The sequence below is a fragment of the Canis lupus genome, chromosome 7, assembly GCF_003254725.2.
Source record: "Canis lupus dingo isolate Sandy chromosome 7, ASM325472v2, whole genome shotgun sequence".
NCBI classification, from domain to species: Eukaryota; Metazoa; Chordata; class Mammalia; order Carnivora; family Canidae; genus Canis; species Canis lupus.
In genome coordinates this window covers 14,897,350-14,924,174 of record NC_064249.1, presented here as the reverse complement: position 1 = coordinate 14,924,174, position 26,825 = coordinate 14,897,350, and the positions used below count along the sequence as shown (strand labels likewise).

At 44.3% G+C, this 26,825-nt stretch overlaps 1 protein-coding gene across 9 annotated transcripts in view; it reads right to left on the bottom strand.

Moving 5' to 3' along the window:
- CACNA1E (calcium voltage-gated channel subunit alpha1 E) overlaps positions 1-26,825 on the bottom strand; it is a 388,038-nt gene that overhangs the window by 27,852 nt on the left and 333,361 nt on the right. For all 9 annotated transcript variants that reach the window (XM_049112123.1, XM_049112118.1, XM_049112121.1 and 6 more), the window contains 12 exons: positions 24,453-24,549; positions 21,970-22,130; positions 21,302-21,439; positions 20,002-20,203; positions 19,032-19,196; positions 18,249-18,359; positions 14,533-14,616; positions 13,463-13,588; positions 10,465-10,530; positions 6,477-6,568; positions 5,725-5,890; positions 1,062-1,189 (listed from right to left, as the gene is read on the bottom strand). In XM_049112123.1, coding sequence (XP_048968080.1) covers positions 1,062-1,189; positions 5,725-5,890; positions 6,477-6,568; positions 10,465-10,530; positions 13,463-13,588; positions 14,533-14,616; positions 18,249-18,359; positions 19,032-19,196; positions 20,002-20,203; positions 21,302-21,439; positions 21,970-22,130; positions 24,453-24,549 — 1,536 coding nt within the window. The remainder of the gene's footprint in view (positions 1-1,061; positions 1,190-5,724; positions 5,891-6,476; positions 6,569-10,464; positions 10,531-13,462; positions 13,589-14,532; positions 14,617-18,248; positions 18,360-19,031; positions 19,197-20,001; positions 20,204-21,301; positions 21,440-21,969; positions 22,131-24,452; positions 24,550-26,825) is intronic.

Here is a 26,825-nt window from a genome sequence, read left to right as displayed (position 1 = left end):
GGACCAGAATGGGTAGATTGGTGAGATAAGGTCCTAAAACTAAAATGACATGGGATAGAAAAGTTCCTACGGAGTGAATGTGCCCAGAACGGTCACCCTGTCCTCAACGATGAAGGGCCAAAATGCTGCCTTCATACTCTAAAGCAGGGATCAACAAATTCTTTTCTGTCAACAGTCAGGTAATATTTTTGATTTTGAGGGTCACACTGTCTTTGTCACAACTATAGAACTCTGCCTTATAGTGTGAAAGCTGCCATAGATGATACATAAAAATGAGTGAGTATGGCTGTATTCTAATAAAGCTTTATTTACAAAAATAGGCAGTGGGCCATGTTTAGTCCTGAGGCTGTAGTTTGCCAATCCCTGCTCAAAAGCCCAAGAAGGTACATCACTGGAGAAATACTGGACCAGTGAAAGAAATCTGGGGAGGTTGTTCACATAAATTCCTGCCATTTAGTTCAATTCTATGCAATAAAAATCCTCAAGCATTTAAGGGATCATTTGGATGGATGACTTGCTTGTGTGTGTGTGTGTGTTTTTTTTTTTTTTTACATAATTTCAGAGTTATCTCAATAGTATCTTTTGAGAGGGATGAGAAATAAAATGCTATTGTCATAGACTGCGATGATCAGATGTTCATCTGGTCCAGAAAACCCTTGTCATCCCACCCCGACTCCCCACTCCGGTGATTCAAAGGAGCCCACTAACCACTGAAAGGGAAAGAAGAAAAAAAAAAAAAAGAAAAGTAAAAGATTACTGGAAGGTCCTCTGGCAACCGAACCCAACCATTCTGAGGTACAGACTGTGTGATGAGATTGGCAAAGAAAAGGAAAGCCTGTCACAGAAGGAATGAGAGAGGAAGCGAAGATAAAGAAGCTACATTTTTGGTGACTGGCCTGATACCAGAGCCAATCTGAGGGCTTGGGCTCTTCCACAGGCCATGACTCAGAGGAATCTCCTCTCCTTCTGTCACAGGCAGGCATCCAGTTCCAACCCCTTCCTTGGGAACTCCAGAAGCCCTCGACACGGGCTCCCCGGGGATGGCCAAGAGGCCTACGCACCATGCAGCTCGGTCGTACTCTGCCCAGACGCGGACAAACTCATCCAAGTGGTGGGGCCCTAAGATGGAGGAGTCCCGAGTCAGGTACTCGAAGTTGTCCATGATGACGGCCACAAACAAGTTGAGCATCTGGAGGGCAAGGCGGGGAAGAGGAGTTAGGGGAAACCTAACACAGTAAAACAGCTTCAAGGTAAACCAAGAATTCAAAAGTGTGTGAGGATGAAGTTCCTAACTAAAGCACTGTTGATCTTGCTCAATGCAACATGTTTTCATTATAATTTCCACACATTTCATTGTGGAAGCCGCACTCTTCAATGCCACTTTATATTTGCAAAGAACTCCACAAAAAGAGTCATTTTGTTAGCTGTTCGATTAATGTGTTTTTGCAGCAGAGGAAGCAGCAACAGCGACAACATTCTCAAAGTCAAGGCCTGACACCCACCCTCCCTTCCTTCCTTCCACCCCCGCCCCTTACTCCACAAAAGGAGCCAACAAAAGAACTGGTAAGACATCTGAGAGCTCATCGCATGGCTTACTGTTTGATGACTTGGAAGCTGTTCGTGCCCCTAAGTGGCTTCTAAAACCCTGTTTTCTCACTTATTTATTCAACAACAGTTCTTGTGCACCCACTGTGTTATAGAGATCCAGGTGCTACGGAGAGGAAATAAGAAAGCTGTTGTCCAGAGATACATTCCTGTGCCAAGCTCCTTGCTTAAAACACAGCAGGCAGGGTGCCTGGGTGGCTCAGTAGTTGAGTGTCTGCCTTTGGCTCAAGTCATGATCCCAGGGTCCTGGGATCAAGCCCTGTGTCAAGCTCCTTATGGGGAGCCTGTTCTCCTTCTGCCTGCATCTCTGCTTCTCTCTGTGTGTCTCATGAATAAACACATAAAATCTTTAAACAAAACAAACAACAACAAACCACAGCAGGCCTTCACTACATATTGTTACTTGAATATTCTTAAAGTCTTACTTAGTATTTAGCAGAGACTGTGATGTATCAGGAACATACAAATGCTACATTTTTTTTTAAGAGCCATGAAAGAAGTGTCCCCAGGTTTCACTGGGATCAGAAAAGAGTTTGGATGTGAATTTCATGTAATTTCCAGTTCATGAAATAGTATCCATCTTTTGGGTTTTTTTTCCTTAGCCATTTAAGAATGTAAAAACCTTTGGTAGCTCAGGGGCCATACAAAAAGAGGTGGCACACTGGATTTGGCCCATAGGCTTTAGTTTGCCCATTTCTGGTCTAAATTATGAGGACACAACAGAATCCCCCAAAAGGGTTTCAACTAGGAGAGAGACTAAGGTTTGTTTCATCCAGAAAGAACCCTTGGCAGCAGTCTGCGGAGCTCCTGGACCAAGCCAGCGGCAGGATAGCAGTGTTGATAGGAATGGAAACTTAAAGGGTGTGGAATGGACAGAACTTGAGTACAGTGAACAGCATTGTGTTCTTGCTTCCTGGCTGCCTCGTCCTCATTTATTGTATATCTGGTCTCTTGAAGACCCCACCCTCTGCCTATTCCCAGTTAACATGGTTCAGTGGGTGTCACACGTGACCCAGGCATCAGCCAGTCAGTCACTGACCTGTTCTCTGGGCCACAGTGATTGGTGATCCAATCAGGGCCAATAAAATGGTACTGAACCTTCTGGGTGATAGACTCGTTCTTCCCTGTCAGTCTTCAGTGTGTGAGGATTGGGGTTTAGAAATGCTGTTACAATCATCCTGGAGACACAGGCTGGGGGTGTTTGAGCAAAGAGCTCATGTGGAGGAGCCTGGAAGAAGAGATCCATAAATAGAGAAAGAAACCTGCTTGAGGGATGCCTGGGTGGTTGAGTGTCTGCCTTTGGCTCAGGGTGTGATCCCGGGGTCCTGGAATCGAGTCCCACATCAGGCTCCCCCAATGGAACCTGCTTCTCCCTCTGCCTGTGCCTGTGCCTGTCTCTCTCTGTGTCTCTCATGCATAAATAAATAAAATCTTAAAAACAAACAAACTTACTTGAGCCTCTCCTGCCCTAGGACTCTACATGTATATGTGCCTATAAAATCCCTTTCTGCTTAGGCCAGATGGAGCTGGGCCTTCTGTCACTCATGAGTGAAAGAAGCCTGACTAAGAGAGACAATGGTGGAGGGGGTGAGAGAGTAGGCTCTCTGTTGGTTCCTAGGTGGATGGAGGTGCCAGATATGCAGACAGCATACAAGGAGAAAGTCTGGAGACAGGGCGTGGTTGGAGTCTTCTCCTCAGAGAGTCTTTACTGAGAGACTGCTGCCTGCATCCTAACAACCCATCTTATGATGCCCTCCTGCCTACCTGCCTTCCTCTGTCCCAATGTCTAGGATATAAGAGGATTCCTGGAGGTCTAGCCCTTGGAGGTGATGTCTGGGGATGCTAACCACTCTGTAGAGCCACCATAAAAGGCCTGTATTGCCTTCACCCAGACTTTCCTGGCATGTGACGGAAATAAACACCTCTCTTGGTTAAGCCACTGTTATTCGGGGACTTCTGTCTCATGCTGCTGAACCTAATCCTAGCATGGGCTGGCCTTTCTTTCTGTCACTGAGATTGGAGGCACAGTGAATATATTCAATCACTGCCTGGGTTATAAAGGGGTTTCCACATATCCACACATGTTTTACACTCCTTTTAAAGTACTTATTAGTAATGTTAACAAAAACTGTTAGCATAATCACTGCTTTACATTTGTACAGTCTTCTACAGTGTGCTGTGCACACTCAACCCTATTATTTGTTACAATGCTGCTCTAACCTTGTGAGGCGGACTTAATTACCATTGGGCCTTCGAGGACACAAGTGCTTCCTAGACATATTTGTATTCTTAGCTCCAAGAGCACAGCCTGAACATCACAGTGTATCAGTAAATCTTTCCAGAGTGGTTGGCTGGAGTGAAGAAGCTGTGTGACTTGCCCAAGGTCACAAAGTCAATCTCATGTAGAGCTGAGATTTGAAAGCAGATCATCTCGTACTGAATATAGCCTCTTTAAAAATAACATTAATGTGAATTATGCAGCACCCTCTATCTCAAAATTCTCAAAGTACCTTTATAGTCTCTAATTAATTTTCCAGTTATATCTTTGGTTTCTTTTTAAATATTTATTATTAAACACTCACACTGTGTAGGATAAAACTGAGCTATCCACATGCCCTTCTTTTTTTTTTAATTTTTATTTATTTATGATAGTCACACAGAGAGAGAGAGAGAGAGAGAGGCAGAGACACAGGCAGAGGGAGAAGCAGGCTCCATGCACCGGGAGCCTGACGTGGGATTCGATCCCAGGTCTCCAGGATCGTGCCCTGGGCCAAAGGCAGGCGCCAAACCGCTGCGCCACCCAGGGATCCCCTCCACATGCCCTTCTATGTGCTCCTCCATATCACCCTACAACAACCCCATCAACAAGCACTGATACCCCTATGTGCCTTCCTCCCTTTGACTCTGGTTGACAGAGAGACTGCTCACAGTTTTACCCTTGTGCCTCTGAGATGCTGCTTTGTGTTCTTTTTTTCATTGAAAAACCTTTCACACCCACAAGAAGGGAATGTATTAGAACACATGTACCCACTCACCATGCAAATAATACCCTTATTATCAAGTCATTTTTCCTCTCGTTTACAGAAGTTACAAAAGGGAAAGTGTTTTGACCATGCTAGGATAGCAGCAAAGCCAAGACCACAATGTAGGCTAACCACGTCTTCAGTTGACTCACTCCCTGCTAGGTTAACCTGCTGGCCACCCTCGAAAGTCTGCCTGCAAGCCACTCTTGAGAGCTTTTCCACACCAGAGAACTGGACACATGGCAAATCCCTCATGATCACTTTAGAGAGGCAGAAATGCCTGGGCAGGGCATAACTCATCACGGCTGTGAAGTTAACCACTTTTCAGTGGCACTGCTTTAGTTTTAGATCTTTGTACAGCCAGTGACATTAGCAGTGAAGCCAAGCTGAGGGATGTCAGGGTAGCCAGAGACACCAGATCGACGCTTTAATTGATCTAGTGGCACCTTGTTTATGATTGCACGGGGTAGAGATTTCTGGATGCCAGGGCACTGATTCATGCTTTCTCCCAAGGAAAGAATTAAGGCACTTAGGGCTTCTCACTATTTTATAAGTGGGTGTCCTACACATATGTCACTCAATATTTACAAATGCCCAAAGCAATCATTTCCTTTCATGTCTGTCAAGCTGGCCAACTGTCATCAAACATAGTGACATAAGAGAGACCGCATCTCTGACACTATATGGTCACTGCTCTACTCTTATTAATCCTATCACTTTACCTTTTCTGAGGCACCTTTTCTCAACCATTTGAAAGTCTCCCGAAAGAGAGAGAAGATATTCTTAGCCCTACCTGTAAGATAAAATACTTGAGGTACTGAGAAGAGAGATTTACTCTGGGTCACAACAGATTCAACACGAGGCTCAATAATTTATTCCCTAAACTCCACTCCACTTGTCATTCCTTCTCACAGCAATCCTTCCCTAGAGGCAACAAAAACTGTTCAGTGGCAGCCACGGGCAGTCACTCACCCAGGAGTCTGCTAAGCATCCGCCTTCAAGAGTTCCCTGGAGGTCGGGGTGGTGAAGGGGAGGGAAAGAGGAAGGGGGATAAAGTAGGCTGCATCTCCAGCCAAAGAACACAGGGTTTGCTCACCAAGAAAGAGCAGAAGAAGATGAAGGAGACAAAGTAAACATAGGCCAGATCGGTGCCACAGCGCTCATTCTCGTTCTGCCCCGATGGCGCAGTGGTGTCGGGCTCGCAGCCTTTCTCCCCGAGGCACGACAGCATTATCTCCTGCCAGGCCTCTCCCGTGGCACTCCTGAGCCCCAAAGACATTTTGGTTAGTAGTAGCCGGTCTGCACATCTCATGCTCTTTCTGGCCCTTCTTCCCAGCTGGCCCAGCCCTTTCAATCCTCTGTGACCAGTTAGTCTCCCGCTGGTGCTCTCCATCCTAGGGATGGAATGTGCCAAGGAGGTCTCTCTCAGGCTCTGCCACCTACCCCGCTGCTGCTCTGTTCTTTCTGGAGTCTCTGCCAACAGTGGTGGAGACAGTGGTGGGGCTCCCTACGGCCCCACGTGAACTGGCCCTCCAGGGTTTCCACCCATGCTACCTGGAATTTGATGTGCAGGAAATCGCCCTTGCTTTCCCCACTCAGAGTCCTGGCGCACATGCTCTAAACTTGCAATTTACAAATCACTGCCGAGTCAGAGATGCTGAGGAAACTTCCTGTTGTCATCAGAGCAGGTTTTCAGAGGCATTGCCTCCCCCCGCCCCTACCTCTACTCTAAGGTATGTCCTAACAGGAGCAAAGCAAGTGGAATAGAGACAAACAGGAGGGAAAGACAGACTAATTCTGTCCCCCTGGACAAGAGAGCTCCAGCTCCAGTGGTATGCATCCAGGTACCTGAAGAGTAACATGAGGGACCCAAAGAAACTCCGGAAGTTGTTGTGCCGGTTGATGTGACTCTCCTCATCTAATTTTATGTTTCCAAATACCTTGAAAAGAAAAATGACAAAAAACAACAACAACAACAAACAAACAAAGAGCATTACTGAGCTGTGTGATGTGCCCTGCACATGAATATTAGATGTGCCTCCATCTACGCGGGTTGGCCCATCTGTACACATGGCCCTTCCCCATGGCCTGATCCTGACGCAGATGACTCAGACCCACACAGGCTGGTGGATCCCATGCTCCCGGCCTGATATGAACAAGGAGTTACATTCTCCAGGGCAGCAAAAGGTACCAAGGACCATAGTAGGCAAGAGCTTTTTGAAGTCACGCCTGGTTGTAGTTCCTCTCACACCTAATTTGGTCTTTTTATTTCCATGGTACCTGTCACCATGGTATTCCAGCAGTCTGTCAAAGACATACTTCTTATAATAGAAGTATAAGGAAGGAACTACCCCCTCTCTTTCTGTCTCAGGTAGTAATGATGGGAGCACCCATATTTGCAGAAGATGTGATTTACGGCTTGGGTAGATGCTACCCTGGAAGTTGCAAGCTGTTTGGGTCAGAGAGGGGCATTTCGATCTTCCCTGGATAAATTTCTATCCAAAGTAAAAATTCAGAAGGTCAGTACATCTATAATCCAGAGTCCATGAGATTGAAGGCACATAAAGTCCAGGCCAATAGTATGAAGAAAGTCAGGATAACTGGATACTTAGAAAAGGAGAAAGAAAATGACTGAGCAGATCTGGCTAAGGAATGAGTAGTAAACTCAGCAGATTAGTAAAATCTGCTGTTGGTTGTAGAGCTGGGAATGTGGTCACCATGCAAATGTGTGTGAAAAAAGAGGGAAAACTCAGAGATACTTGTCCACAGATGGTGAATAATATTGAATTCTTAAGCCCTAAGACTCTTCAGATGAGAAGGGCATCCTTCCACATGTACACTCCTCCGAACCATGCTTCAGGTTTCAGGATCTAGTCTCACAAGTGAATGTTGGTACAACTGAAGGCCTGTGGGGTACTGTCCCAGCCATCTGAGACAATTTCCAGCCTATATATAACATCCTTTGGTTTATCTAATATATGCTAAATGGAACACATTTTTCCCCCTAACAGTTTTTAGAATGTGCAATTGAGGAACAATTTCTGCCCCCAGCTATTTTGCTCAAATAACTCCCACTGACACCTGCTTTGGGAATTTGTTCTCAACACTGTTTTTCAAAACCCAAATACTACTTGTCTCTCAGGGAGAATGGAAATGGCAAGTGAGGCAGCACTGGGGAAGAAGGGAAGGCGGAAGAGAAGAAGGTGGAAGGTCCACAAATAGACAAATAGTAGTGCTGAAAATGTCCCAATTACATTTAGTTCCAGGCACTCCAGGAGGAAACTGTCATACATCCTTGTCGATCTTCACATCACTGGCTCTCCTTTTCACTCTCTTAGTTCAGCATCCATGACTTATCCCCCATTCTTCACAACCACACACCTTACAGTGGTGGTTTTTTCTATGACAGTCCTGAAGCCATCATTAAGTATCCTTATTATTATTTTCTCAAACACCTTATCCAGTAATTAACTAGTTGGAAGGCATGCATCTACAAGTTAAAGACACTGAAGCTGTTTTGAATCTACTCTAATTTTTAAGCCAAAAATATATAAATGTAGATTTATTGTGAAGGCAGCCTTTAATTTTTTTTTTTTTTTTTAGCTTTTCACTTGAAACCAAATTTCCTACACCCAAAGGGCATGAGAGAAAGGTTACCAAGACCTACCAGAAAAGTTAATGGCAGTATAAGCTTAAATCTACTTTCACTTGGCATCACAGAACTTTGGAACATAAAAGAACCTGTGAAGGCATTTGTCTAACTCCTCTCCTGTACTAGTGAGGGTGTTAAGGCCCAGAGAGACTCAGTGACTTGACCAAGTTTGCACAGCTGGTTGGTGGAGAAGCTGAGGCTGAAAGCCTCACCTCCTAAAGATCTGGCCCCAGGACTCTTCCCCATACCCAGCAAGTTACTCCTGCCTTCCATCTTCAGATTCCTCTGCAAAGCTCTCTTCTTCCAAGATGCCTGTGAAAGTTCAGAATAATGGTTCTTCCCATAGGTTCATCCTGCTCCTATTTATGTATTTCCTGCCTCTATGTCTTTCTGTTTGGGTGGATCCCTCTGTTTTGATATGACTTATACCAGATACAATTTCTCTAGTCACCAGCTAGGTATCTGCAATGTGCTTGAGGTGGGGTCTCTAACATGGACCAGAAGGAAGATGGCCACCTAAAGGCAAGTCACAGTGGGAAAACCATTTGTGTACCTGTGTAATGGAAATAGTGCTCTTATTCTTTGGAAAGAAGTCTAAGGGCAATAAAATATTAGGCATTGCAGTTACTGTAAAAATCACAATTTCATAACTGAACAGCTCCCACGTCCCACTAAAGGGTCACATAAATACTGGTATTTGCTTGTTGGTGGGAGGAGAGAACAGGCGGTAAAGTAAGAATATGGGCTGTGGAGCAGACAAAGCTAAATTTAAATCTCAACTCTCCCATTACTGAGACCTTGAGCAGGTTATAAGTTACTTAACTATGCTAAGTATCAATGGAGTCAATCAAACCTACCCATAAATATTTTCTCATCACTCCTGAATATGTTAGTCATGTATTGTGTGCATGCCTGCAGGTAGAGAGGAAGGATAGGGGTAAGAGCATACGTCAGTTCATAGAAGGCACATCCAGGAATTCAAGTAATGGTGAACAGCCTTATCATTATCCCCAATATCAATAACAGTCTAGTGCTAAAGATGGTGTTACTCTAGTTTATTTTGATTGAAGATGAAAAGGAGGTAAGAGCTATTTTAAGCATGAGCAAAAATTAATTAATTTGGTATTTGGCTGTTCAAGAACATTTATGTTCTAGAATCAAATACTTGAGAGTTAGAAGGGCCTTAAGAGACATCATCAAGCCAATCATAAAATTCAGTAGGGATTCCACTTACAACGCAGACCTGACACCATCATGACATCTCTCCTGAAATATCCTCATTGAGGGAGAATTCACTACTTCTCAACCAAGTCTCACACTCTTGACATTTGACATTCTGTTGTTTTTTTGGAGAACAAAAATCTCTCCGGTAATGGGGTTAGAAGATGAATAAAATTAAAAAGTGCATGCAAGAGAGAGGAGCAAAAGAAGAGACATTTCAGAGATGCTCTGGAAAAAGGCTGCTGACACAGCAAGACTGGGAGATGTGCACAGTGGCTCCAGATGGCAGGTACTATTGAGAAGACAGCTGGCAATCCAAAGGCAGCCAGACTGCCTGACTGCAGGAGACTGCCACTTGGCTGAATTTCCATGCTGAGGTTTAGTCTTAACATCTCCAAGTCAGAAAGCTAGCCTCCCAGAGACAAGCAGACAATCCAGTATTTCTTACTGGAGATAGGTTCATGGGATGAGCTGCTGGCTATTTCCAGGAGTCCACTTGCCACAAATGACAGTCACTTTAGAAAGGTCTTATGGCCTCTTCCACTTGCTGGACCTCTGGCTACCTGCATCACCTGATCCACCTCTCAACTCTGAAACTGGAAAAGATGTAACCCACGAGAACTGTCCAGGAAGCTGCCTGGCCCTTTGAGAAGAATCAGCAGGAACATGGCCCTTGGGTATCCCTAGGAGTAGGCAGGCTACTAGGAACTCTGGGAGTTGTTCCCAGTGGTAGGTCTTGGGGCATAAATCTCAGCTACTCAAGCCTTAAGTCAGACACATTTTGTGTTGCTGTATGCAAGAGAATAACCATCTGACTTTGTTTTAGGTCTAGCTCAAAAATTGGAGATCCTGAGAAATGGATCATCATGAGCCTCACCTTCCATCTTGCATGCTCAGGCTGGTAAGCCAGTGACAATCTGGGCAACAACTGTCCCCCACCAGGCCCCTGATACATGAGCTCACCTGCATCCCAATGATGGCATAGATGAAGAAAAGCATGGCAATCAAAAGGCAGACGTAGGGGAGGGCCTGGAAGGAAAGCAGAGACAGGACCATGAATTCAAAGGCAGATAGCTCCCAGGCTCCACAACCCAGTCATAGGCAGTACTGGAACTCTAGCCCTGAGGCTGATTTAAATGGAGGGCTGGGACTGTCTATGCCCTGGGGCTGTGCTGTTTTATAGTGCCATACTTTTGCAGATGTTCATTTCCTCTGATAGATATGTTAGCTGTTGCCCATAGAGAGGCCTGTCATTTACCTTATTTCATCAAGAATACTCACTCACCCAGAAGTGTGGCCCAGATCTCCAAGGAGAGCTGGGGAAATTTCCTGGGCTTGGGATCCATCCCACTTTGCATTGCAGAATATTAATAATCCTGGCAGTTGTGAGACAAACTACATAGTAAGCACCTAGTTTTGGCTCCCAGATCCCTGTATTACCCCTTCCCACTCCCTCACTCAACACCAAGCCTGGAATGGAGAATCTGGGAGCAAAGAGAGAGTCTCAGTTGTTGATCAGTTTGTAGAAGGCACATTCATCTTCTGACAAAACATCTTTCTCCATGCTTCAGCCTCCTGACACTTCATTATGCATCATGCAAAATTCCAAAAAGCCCTTCAAGTGGTAGCCACTGTACACCCCTGTCATGAAGCCACGCGGCCCAAAATTCCATATAGTGCAAGCTAACTGCCATTCTGGGATGATAACATTTCAATTACAGAGGCAATGGGGCAAGAGAAGGAGATGTAAGGAAGGGAACTGCCCTCTGGCTGGGGGAGGATGTAGGGCAATTTGGTTTGGGGGTCAGGGTGGGCTGGTGTGATCTCAGTGTTGACATGGAAGCCTCTTTCTACCATCCAGTAAGCTCTCTGGAAGACAGCGCAACTAAGAATCTCCACTCTATCTTGCCTGTGTGCAGCGCGAATCCCAGGAGATCAATTGAAGGCTTTCCGACTACTGGGGCAGGGCTTATCAACAGAGCCAACTAAATGAGGAGCCTTGGGAGACTTTTACAACTTGAATAAAGGATAAAATTAAAATGCAACTCAAAGTTGCCAGGAGAATCCCCTCCCCAGTAAAGTGCTGACTCCCAAGATCTGTGAAGAGGAATGGCTGCATTTCAAGGGGCCGTGTGAAGATTCCATCTGCTGATAGAAGAGGGAAGAGAGACAGGTTTCTCATCCCTTGACGTGCGTTACCTTCTACCACCTTCTGCTTACTTCCTGCCCCTATTCTACCTTCCACACTCCAACATCTCTAGTCCCTAGTTCATCTCTCTCTACCCTCAGTTTCTGGGAAAAGATTAAAGATTCATTCTAATCTCCTTTCTTTCTTTTTTTTTTTTTCATTCTGATCTCCTTTCTTATCATATTATAAATTCTAACTCAAAATAAGGAAAAATCAGGAAGAATGAAGTAGGGGTCAATGGTGGAGAACTGGGGGCTACACTCACAACTGGCAGGGGGTGGCTTGGGCAGGCCATGGCAGTGCAGTTTATACCATGAGGCTCCCTGCTATGTATTTGTAGAGGCAGCCTTTGTTAAGCTGACTTTAAGAAAACAATTTCTATCTTGTGTCCTGGGACTGCTCCAAAAAGAAAACACCTATCCATCATGGTGTCACCTGGAGGCAGATTCACCTTGCCTTCACTGTTCTATATTCACTGCAATAAGCCAACCATTTGGCCATCAATTTTTGACATGTTTTTCTTTGCCCTCAATAGTATGCAGTTTCACAAAGAACTGGTGAGAATGATAACATGACAGGCTGACACATATTTCTTGAGAGCCTAACTGTAACTTGTATGGAAGGTCTCTAGCAAAAAGGTTTTAAGAGTATCTTGTGTATCAGATTCTAAATCCAAATTCACCTGAGACTCAGTAAATTCTTACTAAGGTTTGAGATTTCTCCTCTGTCATGTAGCTTTGGCAAAATTCTTTTCATTGAGGTGAAGCCTCTGTGGGAGTTATGACACCAGACAATTACTCTGGATATGATAAAAATGTCAAGGTTGCTTGCAGGAGCCTGAACATTCTTACAACTGGTCTCACATATCAAACCTGTAGGACCTCAATGGAGAATAAGTCAGTAGTGGTGGTGTGGAGTGAACGTTTTTGCAAATGATGAGAAACCATTGAATTTACTGGCTGACCCTCCAGTTCAGTTAAAATACATAAATAATTAAAGTAAAGGAGGCAGTTTGGTAAATTCATGATTTCTCATCTTTGAATCAATGTCATCAAATTTATTTTTAAAACACATTCACTGAACATATTTTTTTTAATAAAAGGAAAACTAGTAGGTATTTGAACAACACTTAGACCCCCAAAACTTTAAAAACAAACTATGATATCTACTAGAGCCTGAACACATTTAAATATGTTTGGAAAACTTGCTTTATAGGAAGTCTCTGTCATTAAAGTGGGTTTCATGTATCTTTTAAACTAGTTTTTCTTACACGTATACCTCTGTAAGGCCACACCAGACTATTCAAAGAAGCTCACTACATTAACCTTGCCCAAATATCCTATCAGATTGTAGGACAGAGAGGTGACCATTAGCATGCCATACATTCAGTGGTTTAGGAAACACACACTGACAAAGACAAGAATGGGATTGTATGAATCATCTTGCAATCAAACACAACTCAATGAGCCCTTTGAAAAACTGTTAATTGTTACTGTGAAATAAAGCCATCGGCAGGCCCGTGAAAATGCAGATGAATGACTCCCTGTATCTGGCTCTATACATGGATGGGATTGCTTGGAGCATTTTGGAATATCTAGAGAGGGAGCACACCTCATCAATGAAGCCCTGGCCTCAATGAACAGAGAAAATAACTGAGTTACAAAGTGGAGGTATTTTTCTAGAATGAGATTATATGCAGTTAGACACAGGCTGTGTAATGACACTGTGTGGCCTGGCTGAGCTCCAATGAGAGGAGGGGCTGGTGCCACGTACCTTAAAGGACTGCACGAAGGTCCAGAGTAAAATACGGATGGTGTAGCCCTGCCGCAGAAGCTTGATGAGGCGGGCGGCACGGAAGAGCTTCAGAAAGCTCATGTTGAAACCACTGGTGTTTACCAGCTGGTGGGCCAAAAGGAAGCTTATAATTAGTGACATTATGGCCATTCAGAAAAAAGCCAACCACTAGTATTTGCATATTTATCCCTCATTTGGATCATAAAATTAGACACAGGTTCTGTCTTGTGTTTTCAATCCCATCTCCAACTGATGGGCCAGTGAGGACCATCTCTCTAAGCCTTCCCAGGCCTGCCCTCTATTCCCAGGTAGAAGCGGATGGGTAGTACCTCAGAAGAGTATCCTGTGTATATTAGACAAAACCAGCCTCTCTAGTCTTTTAAGGGGCCCTAGTGGTCCTAACTGCACTTAGATGCCACAGAGGTGACTAAATAATCCCTCTGGCACATGCAATGGCTATGCCAACATTCATGAGAACTACAATGAGGTCTCCAAGTCTTTTCTAGGATAAATAATTTTAGGGAAACAGTTTAGGTCTAACAACTTTGAGGGCAATGATAATATACCTCTTTTGTATCTCCTAAAGAACCTAGCAGAACACTGTGCACACAAGCCCTTTTTTGGGACTGTCTGTTGCCCTTGCCCCATTAGGTGGCCACTATATGAGTCATGCAAATGAAACAAAAACCTTCCATGAGATCCAGTAACACTCCAATGTTTGCAGCTCCGGAGTGAAGAAATGTGCTCCCCATACTTAGAAGCTATGCATCTGGTTTGATGAGTTAAAAATAGACTGTATGGGGCACCTGGGTGGCTCCGTCCATTGAGTGTCTGCTTTTGGCTCAGGTCATGATCCCAGGGTCTTGGGATGGAGCCCAGCATTGGGATCCCTGTTCAGCAGGGAGTCTGCTTCTCCCTCTCCCCCACTCCCCTCTGCTTGTGCCCTTTCTCTCTCAACTAAATAATCTAAGAAATGAACTGTATGTACACAGGATTTTTTTTTAACCAAGGCCAAACTTAAAGACAAGGATGTACATAGAGCCACTCACCTTGCTGTCTGTCAGTATGATTTCTGTGATACTGCCAATCACAGTGATGAAGTCAAAGATGTTCCAGGTGTCTCGAAAGTAGTTCTGCCATGCGAATTCAGTCATGGAAGCACCAGAAAAAAGGAGGAAAAGAAAAAGAAATGGAGAAAAGACATCTTTCATTACATGTTTGTCACTTGGAATTATAACTCATCAATTCACATACAAGGTCATTCTAACTTTGGCTTTAGTTTCTGATTTCTAGCCAGAAATACTACTTTTTCTTTACTGATTTGGGAATCAATCTTATCACTACATGAAAACCTTATTTTTGAAGCTGTCACTAAAAACCTACATAACAAAAAATATGTAAGAAAGAGATTCATGGCCAAGAACATTATAAAGTCCAAAAAAGGAAAGATCATCATCACCTACAAGGCAATAAAATTATGTACAATATTACTCTAAAGTTTTCTACAATTTCTAAATTATCTGTATTATATCATGTGACCCTATAAATATACAGTTCTGACCTTCAACTATTAATAAAATTCACAGAGATGTCTTAAGTTAGAGATGTGCCAAAAATCTTCTCTTAACTACATAGGGCAATAGGATGAATGGACTTCATCCTTCCTCTCTTTCTCTGCACTGTTACACCTTTTGAGTAATAAAATGAGTGGGCTGAAGGAGACAGAGGAGACATAAAGGACCTGGAAAATGCACCAACCATGTAACACTCTGCTTAACAGAGAGAGTAGGCAGGCTCTGCTCCCAACTGCAGCGCTCAGGTGAACACAAACCCTGGACCATATTCCTTAAAAGAAACAGGACACTTGGGTTTCCAAGGTAACTGGCTTGTCCTTGGGCAGCACCTCCCATAAGAGACTCACAGAGCACTGCTGAAGTCAACCCCCAACCCTCACAATGAGCATTAGTGAATTTTACAATATGTGCCAGATAAGGGCTAGGCTCTTGGTGTTCTTTCATTTGTTTCTCACATGGATCCTATAGGTAGGTCATGATCAATACCCTATGTTCATAAAATACTCAGTGGTGGGTTTGGCAAGAAGGGTGGGCAGATACATGCAATAGTGAAAGGAAAGGAGTAAAGTGAGAGCAAAGCTACCTTTTTAAATTTTTATTTTATTTTATTTTATTTTATTTTTGAAAGAGAGAGAGAGAGGGAGTGGGGAGGAAGGGCAGAGGGAGATGGAGAGAGATAATCTCAAGCAGACTTCCTGTTGAGTGTGGAGCCCGACATGGGGCTCAATGTCATGAACCTGTATGTTGAGCCAAAATCAAGAGTTGGATGCTTAACCAACTGAGCCACCCAGGTGCCCCACAAAGCTATGTTTAATGACCACCTATTCAGGACCAGAGTCTTAGAGATCTTGGGTACATTGCCTAACTGAGTACACACAACAAACAGTGTCTAAGGTAATAATAAGGCAGCTACTGTGATCCTCATTTTGAATGACAAAACTAAGGCTTAGAGAGGCTTGTCTGATTCCAAAGTCAGTGGTCCCTACTGAGCATGCAGAGAAACAGGGCACACATCCTCAAAAACTCACTCTCCATGAAGAATATCTACTTCCTCAAGAATGGAACCAAGTCGAGTTTCTGAGTTTCTCGTTTCTCAGGCTCTCCTAGTCCCAATCTGGGCTAGGCTTCTTAATTCTTGGACAGGCCCCCATTCAGTAGAGAGAACTCGAATCTAGGTCTTAAAGGACAGGAGCTCTGGATTCTGGTTGAAGGGGCTTTACAATACAATATGGTTTAGAACAGCACAGTATAATAGTGTAGACTGGATTACCGTGGAGAGGCTGTGGGTTTCGAGTCAGATTAGACCAGAATCCGAATGCTGGGTCTGCCTCTTAGTAACCTTGAGCAAAATACTGAATCATCTTGAGCCCTAGCCCATCCATAAAAGAAACTGGTCATGTCTACCTAAATAGAGCTATTATGAAGCTAAAATGAGTAATATATAAAGAGTTTGGTACTTAATATGGCAACCAATGTTCATTCTCTCCCGCTTTTTTCCTTCTTCCTTTTTTATTCCCACCCTACTTTCCATTTCTACTGCCTTTTATTTTGTCATCTTTAAAAAGCTATACAACTTTACTGAACTTCAATTTCCTCATTTAAATTGACAACATCAACAATGATAATGATGGCACATGCCATGTGTGTTTCAGAGTCATTGAGAAGATCTAACAAAATAGTATACGTTAGGATATTCTGAAAACCTTGAGTGCCATATTAATGCAAAGACTGATTTGGGAATAGTGGTGTCTTTCATAGTGTGAAAATGCCTCTAGACCTTGAATGAAAAAGGAGGTGAGGGTGGGAAGGAGGCAGGCTTTGGAGTCTAGTTAAGCTTGTAAGTATGTATTCAGCATTCACCCTAATTAACGCACAGTTGGGGACTTAAGTCACAGACAATGTCAACAGCATATGCAAGTAATCAAGATGCATAAAAAAAACTTTCCCTGTTGTGGCGCCACAGCGTCTCCCTCCTCCCTTGCTCTGCTCACCCTGCTTAGGGCTTTATTATAAAGGCATCTTTGTTGGTGGTGTTTCTTTTTACTTTTTTATTTCCCCAAGTCTCAAAATACTCAAAGGGGAGTCAAGCAAACAACAATACAGCCACCTGCAACGGGTTCTCTTCAACTCCCTTCCCCAAACCATCAAGTTAATGACTTTTCAAAGAACCATTAGGAGACCAAAAGCAACCCCCACAATCAACAGTCAAAATTATCAAGCCCAGCCCAGAGTCCCAGCTAAAGCTGCTACCAGACAAATCCTTATTCGAATAATAAGCAAAGTTTCTTTTCCTGCGGGGAAAACCACATACACACATAATTTGAAATGGTAGCTCACACACTAAATAAGTGTGAAACAGCTGTCAAGTGGGTTTATCTGCATCCCACTGATCTCACTGTAAACGCTGAAACAGGGAGGGGGGTGGCAGAGAGGATTATTTTGTTTATAGGACACTGAAGCAAAGGGCTAGGTTTGTTTAACACTGTTGAGAGAAGATGCAAGGATGTGCCAAGCAATTATAATTAATAGTTGAAGAGAAGTAAAAAACTCAACAAGAAAAATTCATCCCTACTCTCCTCAAACCTAATTCCAGTATACCTACCTACCAACCTACCTTTCTTTCCCTTTCTCTCTCTCTCTCACACACACACTTTAAAAGTCATCAGCCTTTGTAAGCTTAAGTAATAAACATTTATTTTTGTTAGCAGAAATTATGCTTCATGTAACTAATGTGAGGAGGGCAATTAAAATCTAACATCTGCTATGTTTGAGGTGACGAGGGACAGATACTTTCCCATTTGAATTATAAGATCTTATACCTTTTACCAGTAAATAAACATTCAAGGCTTCTTATTCCAATCTTTTGTTTTGCTCCCTATCAACAGATAAATTGCAGTTCTAGTAAGACCCAATGACTGTCACCTTCGACCGCTGACAGAACCTGACCAGAGTCGATGGCTGTGTGAGTATGGAGTAGGGGATCTGGTTTCCTTGCCCCTTCTCCTAATGCCCTCATGCATCATCTTGTCTCTGTGGCAGTTTATTGGGCAGTGGAAATAGGCCCACAATTAGGTCAGGTGTGCAAACCATTTCTGGAATAGCAGTAACCACTCCCCTTCCAACAAAGGCTGGGAATGCACCCAAAAGGAAGGGAAGACAAGTGTGATGCTGGGATAAATGCCATGACATACCAAGAAGCCAAAAGCGATGATCTTTAGGACACATTCCAGGGAAAACACCATGGTGAAGGCAATATTCAGGTACTTCAGGGCCAGTTCATAGGTACAGGGAGCAGAGTAGTACTGCCAAGAAGAGAAAAGAGGAGAAAAAGAATCAAACCCTTAAGGTGTGGGGGGGTATTCCACGTCACAGAGGCTGGCCATCTTTCATCCCTGTCCTGAGGGATACTGATAGTATGGGATGTAGGAGGCGAGACACACATCAAGTGCCGAAGAGGAGATCTATATTACCCATGATGCAGAACGAAACAGAATAGAGGAAAACAGAGACCATGCCCTGCTGTGGCTACTTATTAGCAAACAGCCAGTCTTCCAATCTAGCGATGAAGGTGGGTGGGGAAGAAATATTTTTGAGAGCTGATTATGTTACCATTTATTATTAAATAAGATCAAACCTCTTCCAACACTCCTTCAGAATCCCATGATCATCTAGACCTCCTGACATTTCCACTCCTGTCTGAATCTGTCTGCCATCAGCACCTTGAGTCCTGGGAGCTACAGGACTGCTACTCTATGTCTCACTGCATTTTGCCCAAAGGCCCAGAGGCTGGGCTGCTGAATGGGACAAGATCAAAAAGAGATTCCACAGTGGAAAGGATAAGGAGGGCAAGGAGGCATGAGACTCGAACACTGGAGTGTCTGTCTGGTGTCTCAAGTGCACAAGCCATTGCCCTGTGAGGGACCAGGTCCCAAGGTTCAGTCTGCTGAATGCCTCCCCAGCCACCACCATCTCACCTTCATCATCAGCACGACGGTGTTCAGGGCGATCATGGCCATGATGGTGTACTCAAAGGACGGAGACACCACGAAGTGCCAGACGCGGTACTGGAAGGTGTGCCTGTTCTGTGGCATGTAGCGGGTGAGAGGTTTGGCACTGATGGCGAAGTCAATGCACGCCCTCTGAAGGAAAGTCACAGCTATTAGCTCAAGTTCCCTAAGCCTTGCACATTGGCAGGCTTTCTGTTAGGCGGCTAGAAGAATGGGACAGTGTATGAAAACAAGGGGAGGGCTGGAAAAACAGAAGGAAAAATGGCAGCAAGAATTATGTGGACAAAACTACATGTGTGAAGTCACTTTAAGTGAATACACAGAACTGGGATGTCACATGGGATGTGGACTTAATGGTTATCAGCAATGTCCTTTACACAGTCTGTGGCTGAGATGATTAGGCAGGAAGCCTTACCTGCTGCCCTCGGTCAGAAGTAAAATTTATCTCCCTACGCATCCCCATAGCACTTTATTTGCATTTCTCTCATAGTCTCAAACAGTTTCTAGTTCCATTCCATTACAAAAATAATGAACCCTACAATGTGCCAGAACTCTGCTTATTACTAGAAAAGCAACAATAAGCAAGGCATATCCCCTGTCCTTACAGCACATACATGCCACAGAGGGACACAGCCAGGTAAGCAAATGTCTTAATGTTGTAATTTTGGTACACATCTTTTACTGCCACTTCTAGACTATTCGCTGCATAGAGGTAGGGACATCTTAACCCTTCCAGTTCTCTGTGCCTTATGCCTAGGTCTTAAAAGAGCAGATATTTAAAAAAATGTTTATTTAATGACTGAATAATTGATTTTTCTCATCTTCTGTCATTTTTAATAAAGTTAAGAAAATTCAGTCTTTCTTCCTACCACTGGTGTTCCAAGTGTCCTTTCTAGAGTCCCTGCAGTTGCATGCTCTAGACCACTTGTATTTTTACCTCGTTCTTCTCCAGGCTGCATTCCTCCATCATCTTGTCCCCTTGTTCCTGGAAGGTGATGATGATCAGAGCCACAAAGATATTGACAAAGAAGAAAGGGAAGACCACAAAGTAGACCACATAGAAGATGGACATCTCCATGCGGTTGCTGCGGCTTGGTCCTCGGTCTTCCTCTGTCACATCAACAGAATGCTGTAAGACTCTGTAGGGACAGAATGAAGGGCACGGATAGTAGATGGCAATCCTGGCAGTGGCTGTGACTTAAGGCTTTGTCAGGAGATGTGCCACCTATTATATTTTCTTATGACTTCCTTGACTTTGAATATCCACCATAATTTCTAGGGTCCAAGTTGATGAGGATCTACTCATCCCCAAACCACAGCGCTTTCTAGGCCGTGTCCCATCATACAGCCAACAGCTAAGCAATAAGAATGACATTATTTTATATCTTCGGTTGTCATATTCAAAACCAAGAGACTCCTGGATATCTGTTTGGCATTTTGCCAACTAGAGTATGCTGCCACCAGAAAGTGGGGTCTTAATAATTGCCTAGTCTCTGAAAAATTAGCCACCAGCAGCCTAAGAAACTGCATTCTAGGGGTGCCTGGGTAGCTCACTTGGTTAAGCATCCAACTCTTGACTTTGGCTCAGGTTGTGATCTCAGGGTCATGAGACTAAGCCCACATTGGACTCCACCCTGGGCATAGAGCCTGCTTAAGATTCTTTGTCCTCTCCCCCACTCACATTCTCTCTCTCTCAAAAAGAAAAAAAGAAACTGCATTCTGTTGTCTTCTTCATAAGACAACAGAGAGGTATAATCAGAGAACGTATTTCTGAGTTCTTCTAGCTCATTTTTTTTTTTTAAAGTAGGTTCCATGCCTACCATGGAGCCCAACACAGGGCTTGAACTCATGACCCTGAGGGCAAGATCTGAGCTGATATTAAGAGTCAGAAGCTTAACCAACTGAACCAGTCAGGCACCTCTCTTCCAGCTCATTCTTAACCCTCAATCTTCAGGTAAAGGGCCAACTTGGAGGATGAATGTGTCTAAAACAGTCCCTAGGGACTAAAACAGTGAAAGTTTAAATTATTTCTGATTTTGTTATCTCCCTCTTGATTTTTGCCTTAAGGCTCTTCATTCTTCCTCTCTTCTACCTGTCTTACTCATGCATAACTATTTACCTTCCCTGGTATAATAACAAAGGGTTAGCCTCATTCATCCTGAATATGCTTCTCAAGGCAACCACGCGGCCCTATCTTAGCTCACACACAAGCATTCCAACTCAAACCCATCACTCACTGAGGCCATCCTTCCCCCGTGGAGACGGTGAAGAGGGTCAGCAGGGCCCAGATAATGTTGTCGTAGTGGAATTCATGGCGCTTCCATTCCCGGCCTTTCACCTCCATCTTGTTTTTTTCATGATCTACGTAGTTGCCTCTAAAACCAGAGTACAAATGAAATAGGGCCTCTTCACTATAGCTCATGGGAGAGTAAGGAAATTCTACAAACTTCAATAATGTGGCTAAGTAATAATCAGCATACAAAAACAAGGAAGAAAACACTATATTATCAAAGGCAGTCTATTACTATGGAATAGAAGTTGAATTTGGTGCCTAGCAGACATGGAAGATTAAATCCTAATCCTCTTACTAGTCACCTTGTCACCTTGAACAATGAAAACTTTCTGAGGCTCATCTTCCACATCTAGAATATATAAATGAAACCTCTCTCAAAAGGTCCTTGTGAAGATTTAAAATGAAAAACTGGATGTAGAATGCCATGTATCATGTCTGACACAAAAGAGGTGCTCAATAAAAGTTTAAAATGATCTATTTTGTCTTTTTCCTAAAAAGAGGAAGTGAGAGAGAGGTAAGAGAGAAAGAGAAGAGCTATCTGTGGAAGGTTGAGTGGGCTTCACCTGAATATACATTAGCACAAAGTGAGTGCCATGTGCCGGTTGCACTTACATGCACTCCTTCTCTGTGTCCTTGGAACTGTCTGTGCAATAAAAGAATTTTCCCTTGAAGAGCTGAACCGCAATGACAGCAAAGATGAACATGAAGAGCTTATAGACGATGAGTATGTTGAAGACATTCTTCAAGGAGGTCACCACACAGTCAAAGACAGCCTGCAAAGAGGATTAAAGAGCCCTGTGAGTCCCCAGAATGGCCTGTGCTTTTGCCTTGAGCTGAGTTGGGGCCACATCACCGCCAGCCAGGCCGACTGAGAAGGTGCCCCATTAGATACCACCTTACTAAGAAGTGATACTCCTGGGATTTGGAGCTGGCTTCCAAGCTGGTCATGACAGCAAGGACCTACTACCTAGAAGGGCACACGTGCTCTGAATCTGAAAGTAAACCCAAAGCAGTAGAAACCAAATGGCATCAGGCAACAGAGTGAGTTCTCTGTGGAACCCCAAAACGTGTACTCCATTTAGTGGGAGGCAGAGAAATCTATTGCATAAAGGAATCTTTGAGGGCATTTAGCCCTTTCTGGCCATTAAATGGCTTGTCCTTAAACTTACATGTATTTGATGACATTCTCAGATTTGGTTTATATACTGAATATGTATTGTTTCCCCTTTACTTTTCTAAATGGATCAGAGAGTAAGGTTAATTACCACTTTTGTTTGTTTGTTTTAGATTTGAGAGAGAGTGGGCATGCATGAGAGAGCATGAGCAGTGGGGAGAGGAAGAAGCAGACTCCCCACTGAGCAGGGAACAGGACCCCGGGATCATGACCTGGGCTGAAGGCAGGCGCTTAACCAACTAAACCACCCAGGTGCCCCTCACTTTTATTCATTTCAATGATATTTTGGATAAATTCCTACATTTGCTCCAAAGATGTTCAACACTTCACATAAATGTTCTCTAGCTTCAAGCTGGCTGTACTGGAGATGAAGATTCAACAGGTCACGTGGGAGGGGCTGGGGAGCTGCCTTCCCATAGGGCAGAGGGGACGGGGTGGGCAGAACCAGAGACTTGCTCTTCTGTTACAGGCCATGGATGTCCCTCTGCAGAATCCATTGTAGGCCCTGAGCCATGAAGGGTGACACAGGAACTCAACACATCTCAAGCCATTTTTAGGTTATTTTCTAGGTTTTTAGGTTTGGCTCACTGGAGAGTCTAGCTGCATAGTGGCACTGCATTTGTGTGGATGCCACATTTGTGAGGTTGCTTCCTTGCAGTGCTGGGTGAATGTCGCTGGTTTAATTAGTTCAACACTACAGGGGATGTGAGCGACACACAGCCTTGTAGAATCATCAGAGCCACCTACACTTCCCTCAGGTTATGGAGCAGCAGAGAAAGCGAGAAGCCAGCACCTCCTAATTAAATGGAATTAACCAAGGGTGGGGTCACACTCTCCAGCCTGTTAACTGATTTCATCATGCTGTCTGCAGTCTCCTTAGGACCCCAACACAGCACACAAGAGAGGAGACCCCCGGAGCCCAGGCTGCAGCTAACAACAGTGGTGAGGGCCCCAGGCCCCAGGAGTTGGGGTGGGGCAGAAAGGACTTATGGTCAAGGATAAAGCCTGGCACTATGATGTGTCTATTAGCAGGTAGAGGGTTGTAATAAACGGTGTATGTAGCCCCTGAAGACCAGGCTCAGGCCTGGTGCTGTGGCTCACTCAGCTGGCCATGTGGCCTGGGCAGCAGTGAGTGGACCTCAGGACTGTGAACTGGGAGTTCTGGTCCCCTCCTTCAAGTGGCTGGCTCTTGCTCACAGGAATTCAGGAGGAAGAACTTTTCCCCCAGGACACTTCAGCTTCCATTAGTAGCAATTTATGTGTGGATGGAAGAGGGTCCAACAGGTCAGCAAACTAGATGTGAATGGTGAAGGACACCCTGAGGGCAGGAAGGTGTGGGCAGGGAAGCAGCCCCAGGAGGGTGGTACGGGAGGGCCTGGGCCAGAAGAGAGGAGAACCAAAGTGATATACCTATGAAAGCACAGGTCCTGGCAACAGTAAGAACTTTAATTCATGTTAACTCACTTTCCCATTCTCTGCTTCTGCCAAAAAGGATTGTATTCTTGGGCAAGTTACCGACCAATCCGTGCCTTAAAAAGATGAAGGGTCAGCGCTAGAAAATCTTTTCCTTCTCTAGAATTACAAAGCATCCCAGGTTACTCAGCTCACAACACAGAGGACTCCTGCCACTTCTGTGCTGGTGTTCCTGTCCAACTTAATGACACAGGGTTCTTCCTGGATGACATGCCACAGCCAGAGTAGATATAAAGTATTACCTGGGTCTGGACTCAAGAAGCCAAAGCCCCCTTAGAGATCTCTTGGCACATTGATTCTTTTTCTTTGAGAAACAAACACCCTTAACTCAGGCAGACAAAAGAACACCAGTCTCTGAGCAAAAGGAATATTCCTGGAAGTGATTCTCCAAAAGTTGGCTGACCGTGGCTAAAGACAAGACAGGAGGAAGGGGACTTGGAAACTTTACCTTGAGTTTGGGCAAGCGCTTGATGGTCTTCAGTGGCCTCAGAACTCGGAGCACCCTCAGGGATTTGATGGTCTTGATGTCTCGCCCCTTGTTTGTTCTGCAGGGGACAGGTCCCCAGGGAATCGGCGGACGGGGGAGAAATGAAAGTGGCATTCACACTATTGCATTAACAGGGTGGTTAGGCAAGAGGCCAGAAATTGGGTCAGAGTAGACTCCCTTCAGGAAGACCCCAAAAACACTTTTTTCCCCCCAGGGAAAAGTTTCAATTCACTGTCTAGTGTGCACACGCTCCTATGCATGCACACCCATGCATATTCACACATAGGAACACACAAGCACACGCACAGAGGCTTCCATGCCGGTACGGTAATGAACACTTCCTCTCCCCAACAGCCAGAGTAACATGGCTCATTGCCACACTAGCAGAATGAAAATGGAAGATAACTAGGGAACATGACTGGTAGTCCACTCTGGATCCTCACTGTGCCTGGTCTAGTGCTTCTTCCCAAGCAGGCTCTCAAATGGTATCTGTTGAACGGACTAGGAACCCCAAGTCAAAAGCAAGTCTCCTCAGAGGACTTGACCTACTCCTTTCCTTGGCTCTAGGTGTTACCGCTGCAGAGTTCATTAGTTCAGGGGAGAACAGGGTGAGGAAGGGCAGTGGGGACAATCTTACTATGTTGGCTGCCGCTTCCAGAGAAGGCATGTTATGCAGGCTTCTTGCCAGGACCTTGGCTCACACCCCAATTACCTGTGTGTGGCTGGCTCTTTCTGCAGTCCCTTCCCATCTGAGGCACTCTATACCTAGCACAAGCTGCAGAGAGCCATAGAGTTGGAGAAGGCCCAAAATGCAGTCCCTGCCCACTTTATCCTTGCCCTTCAGCTAATGAGCTTCCCTACTCAGCTGCTTAGAAATATTTGCTCCTAATAGATAAACTGTGCTTCTCTTTTTATTTTCAGGAATGAAATGAATAAACCTGCAATTCTTTCTCCACCCTGCTGATCCCCTGAGATCTTTGCATTCAATTCAAACAATCGCAATTTGTAAAAGACACAGATGGTAGGAAATGAGACTCTAAAGAGTGTGCTCAGGCTCTGGTTCTTTCCTCATGTTTGTCCAGAGCACCATTACACCAGCAGCCTGAGGAAATGGGATCCAGAACATCACATGGGAACTACAAGGACTTCTGCTGGTTTTTTACCCTGTCCTTCCCACCATACCCACCACCCCCTCTGACGGGGAGATAAAAGATCACCTATTCTTCCATAGAAGGCAAGGTAGGAAGACATGTAATGTAATCCAAGGAATGTTGGCTTTGCCCAGAATATGAATTTAAGGATGCCTTTAATAACTGCAGGCCATTAAGACACTTTTATTCAGTTCAAGCTCTGAACATAGATATTCCAAAAGTACTACATTAAAAGGTCTTTGCCATCCAGGGATTTTGTATATTTTATAAACTCTTTTGCTGTATTATGTTTCTATATCTCCCTATCTATAAAAAGGCAGCTTCTAAGCCAAATAGATACCCAAACCAACACAAATGATCATTTCCCAAGAAGCCTTGGGGACTCCTAATTTTTGTTCTCTTGGATGTCAGTGAAAACTCAGCACTCATAGAAACTCCCCAGTCCTTTTCCACTGAGCAGGCTCCTTTTCCCAACCATACCTGTACCCTCCTCCAACCCACATCCCTTATTTTTTACTTCAAAGAAAAGAGAGAGCAATATTTACCCCAAAGCGTTCCTATGGAGGATCCAAGCAGAAAGCAGTTTAAAAAAAAAAAAAAAAAAAGGAGGAAGAGGGGTGGAGAGAAGGAAACAGTCAGAAAGCTTCAGGGAGAACAGGAAACCTTACAGTAACAGGGAATCGGACAAGCACAGGCCCAGGAGATCCCGCTCACAGCCTTGGCACTTGTAGAATCCACACGCTTTGTGAAAGGAAGGGCCAGCACGCCATTTGCTCCACACCCACCTCTCCAACCTGCAAAGGCAAAGGCCCTTTGCAAGCACCAGTGATGCTGCCTCTAACCTGATGGCATTCCCCACATTGTGCTTGATCTCATGGAGCCCAGTCTACTGACATTTTCTAAATATAGCCTTTTACTTCCATTTCCTTAGTAGTCTTCAGACAAACTCTATTTCCCATGAGTTTATACAAAACCAAGTTATAGATACAGGAATTATGCTTGCTCTAGGCCAGAAATTGTATGGGAAAGGGCACTTTGTGTCATAGTGGCATATCTATGCTTCCAAAGGATTTCATTTGCGGTAGGGCACACAACCACTCTGTTGGGGATAATGTGACATCTCTCAAAAGCACGGATAAACAACACCATAAAACCACCTCAAAATACGGGGGAAGGTATTGTG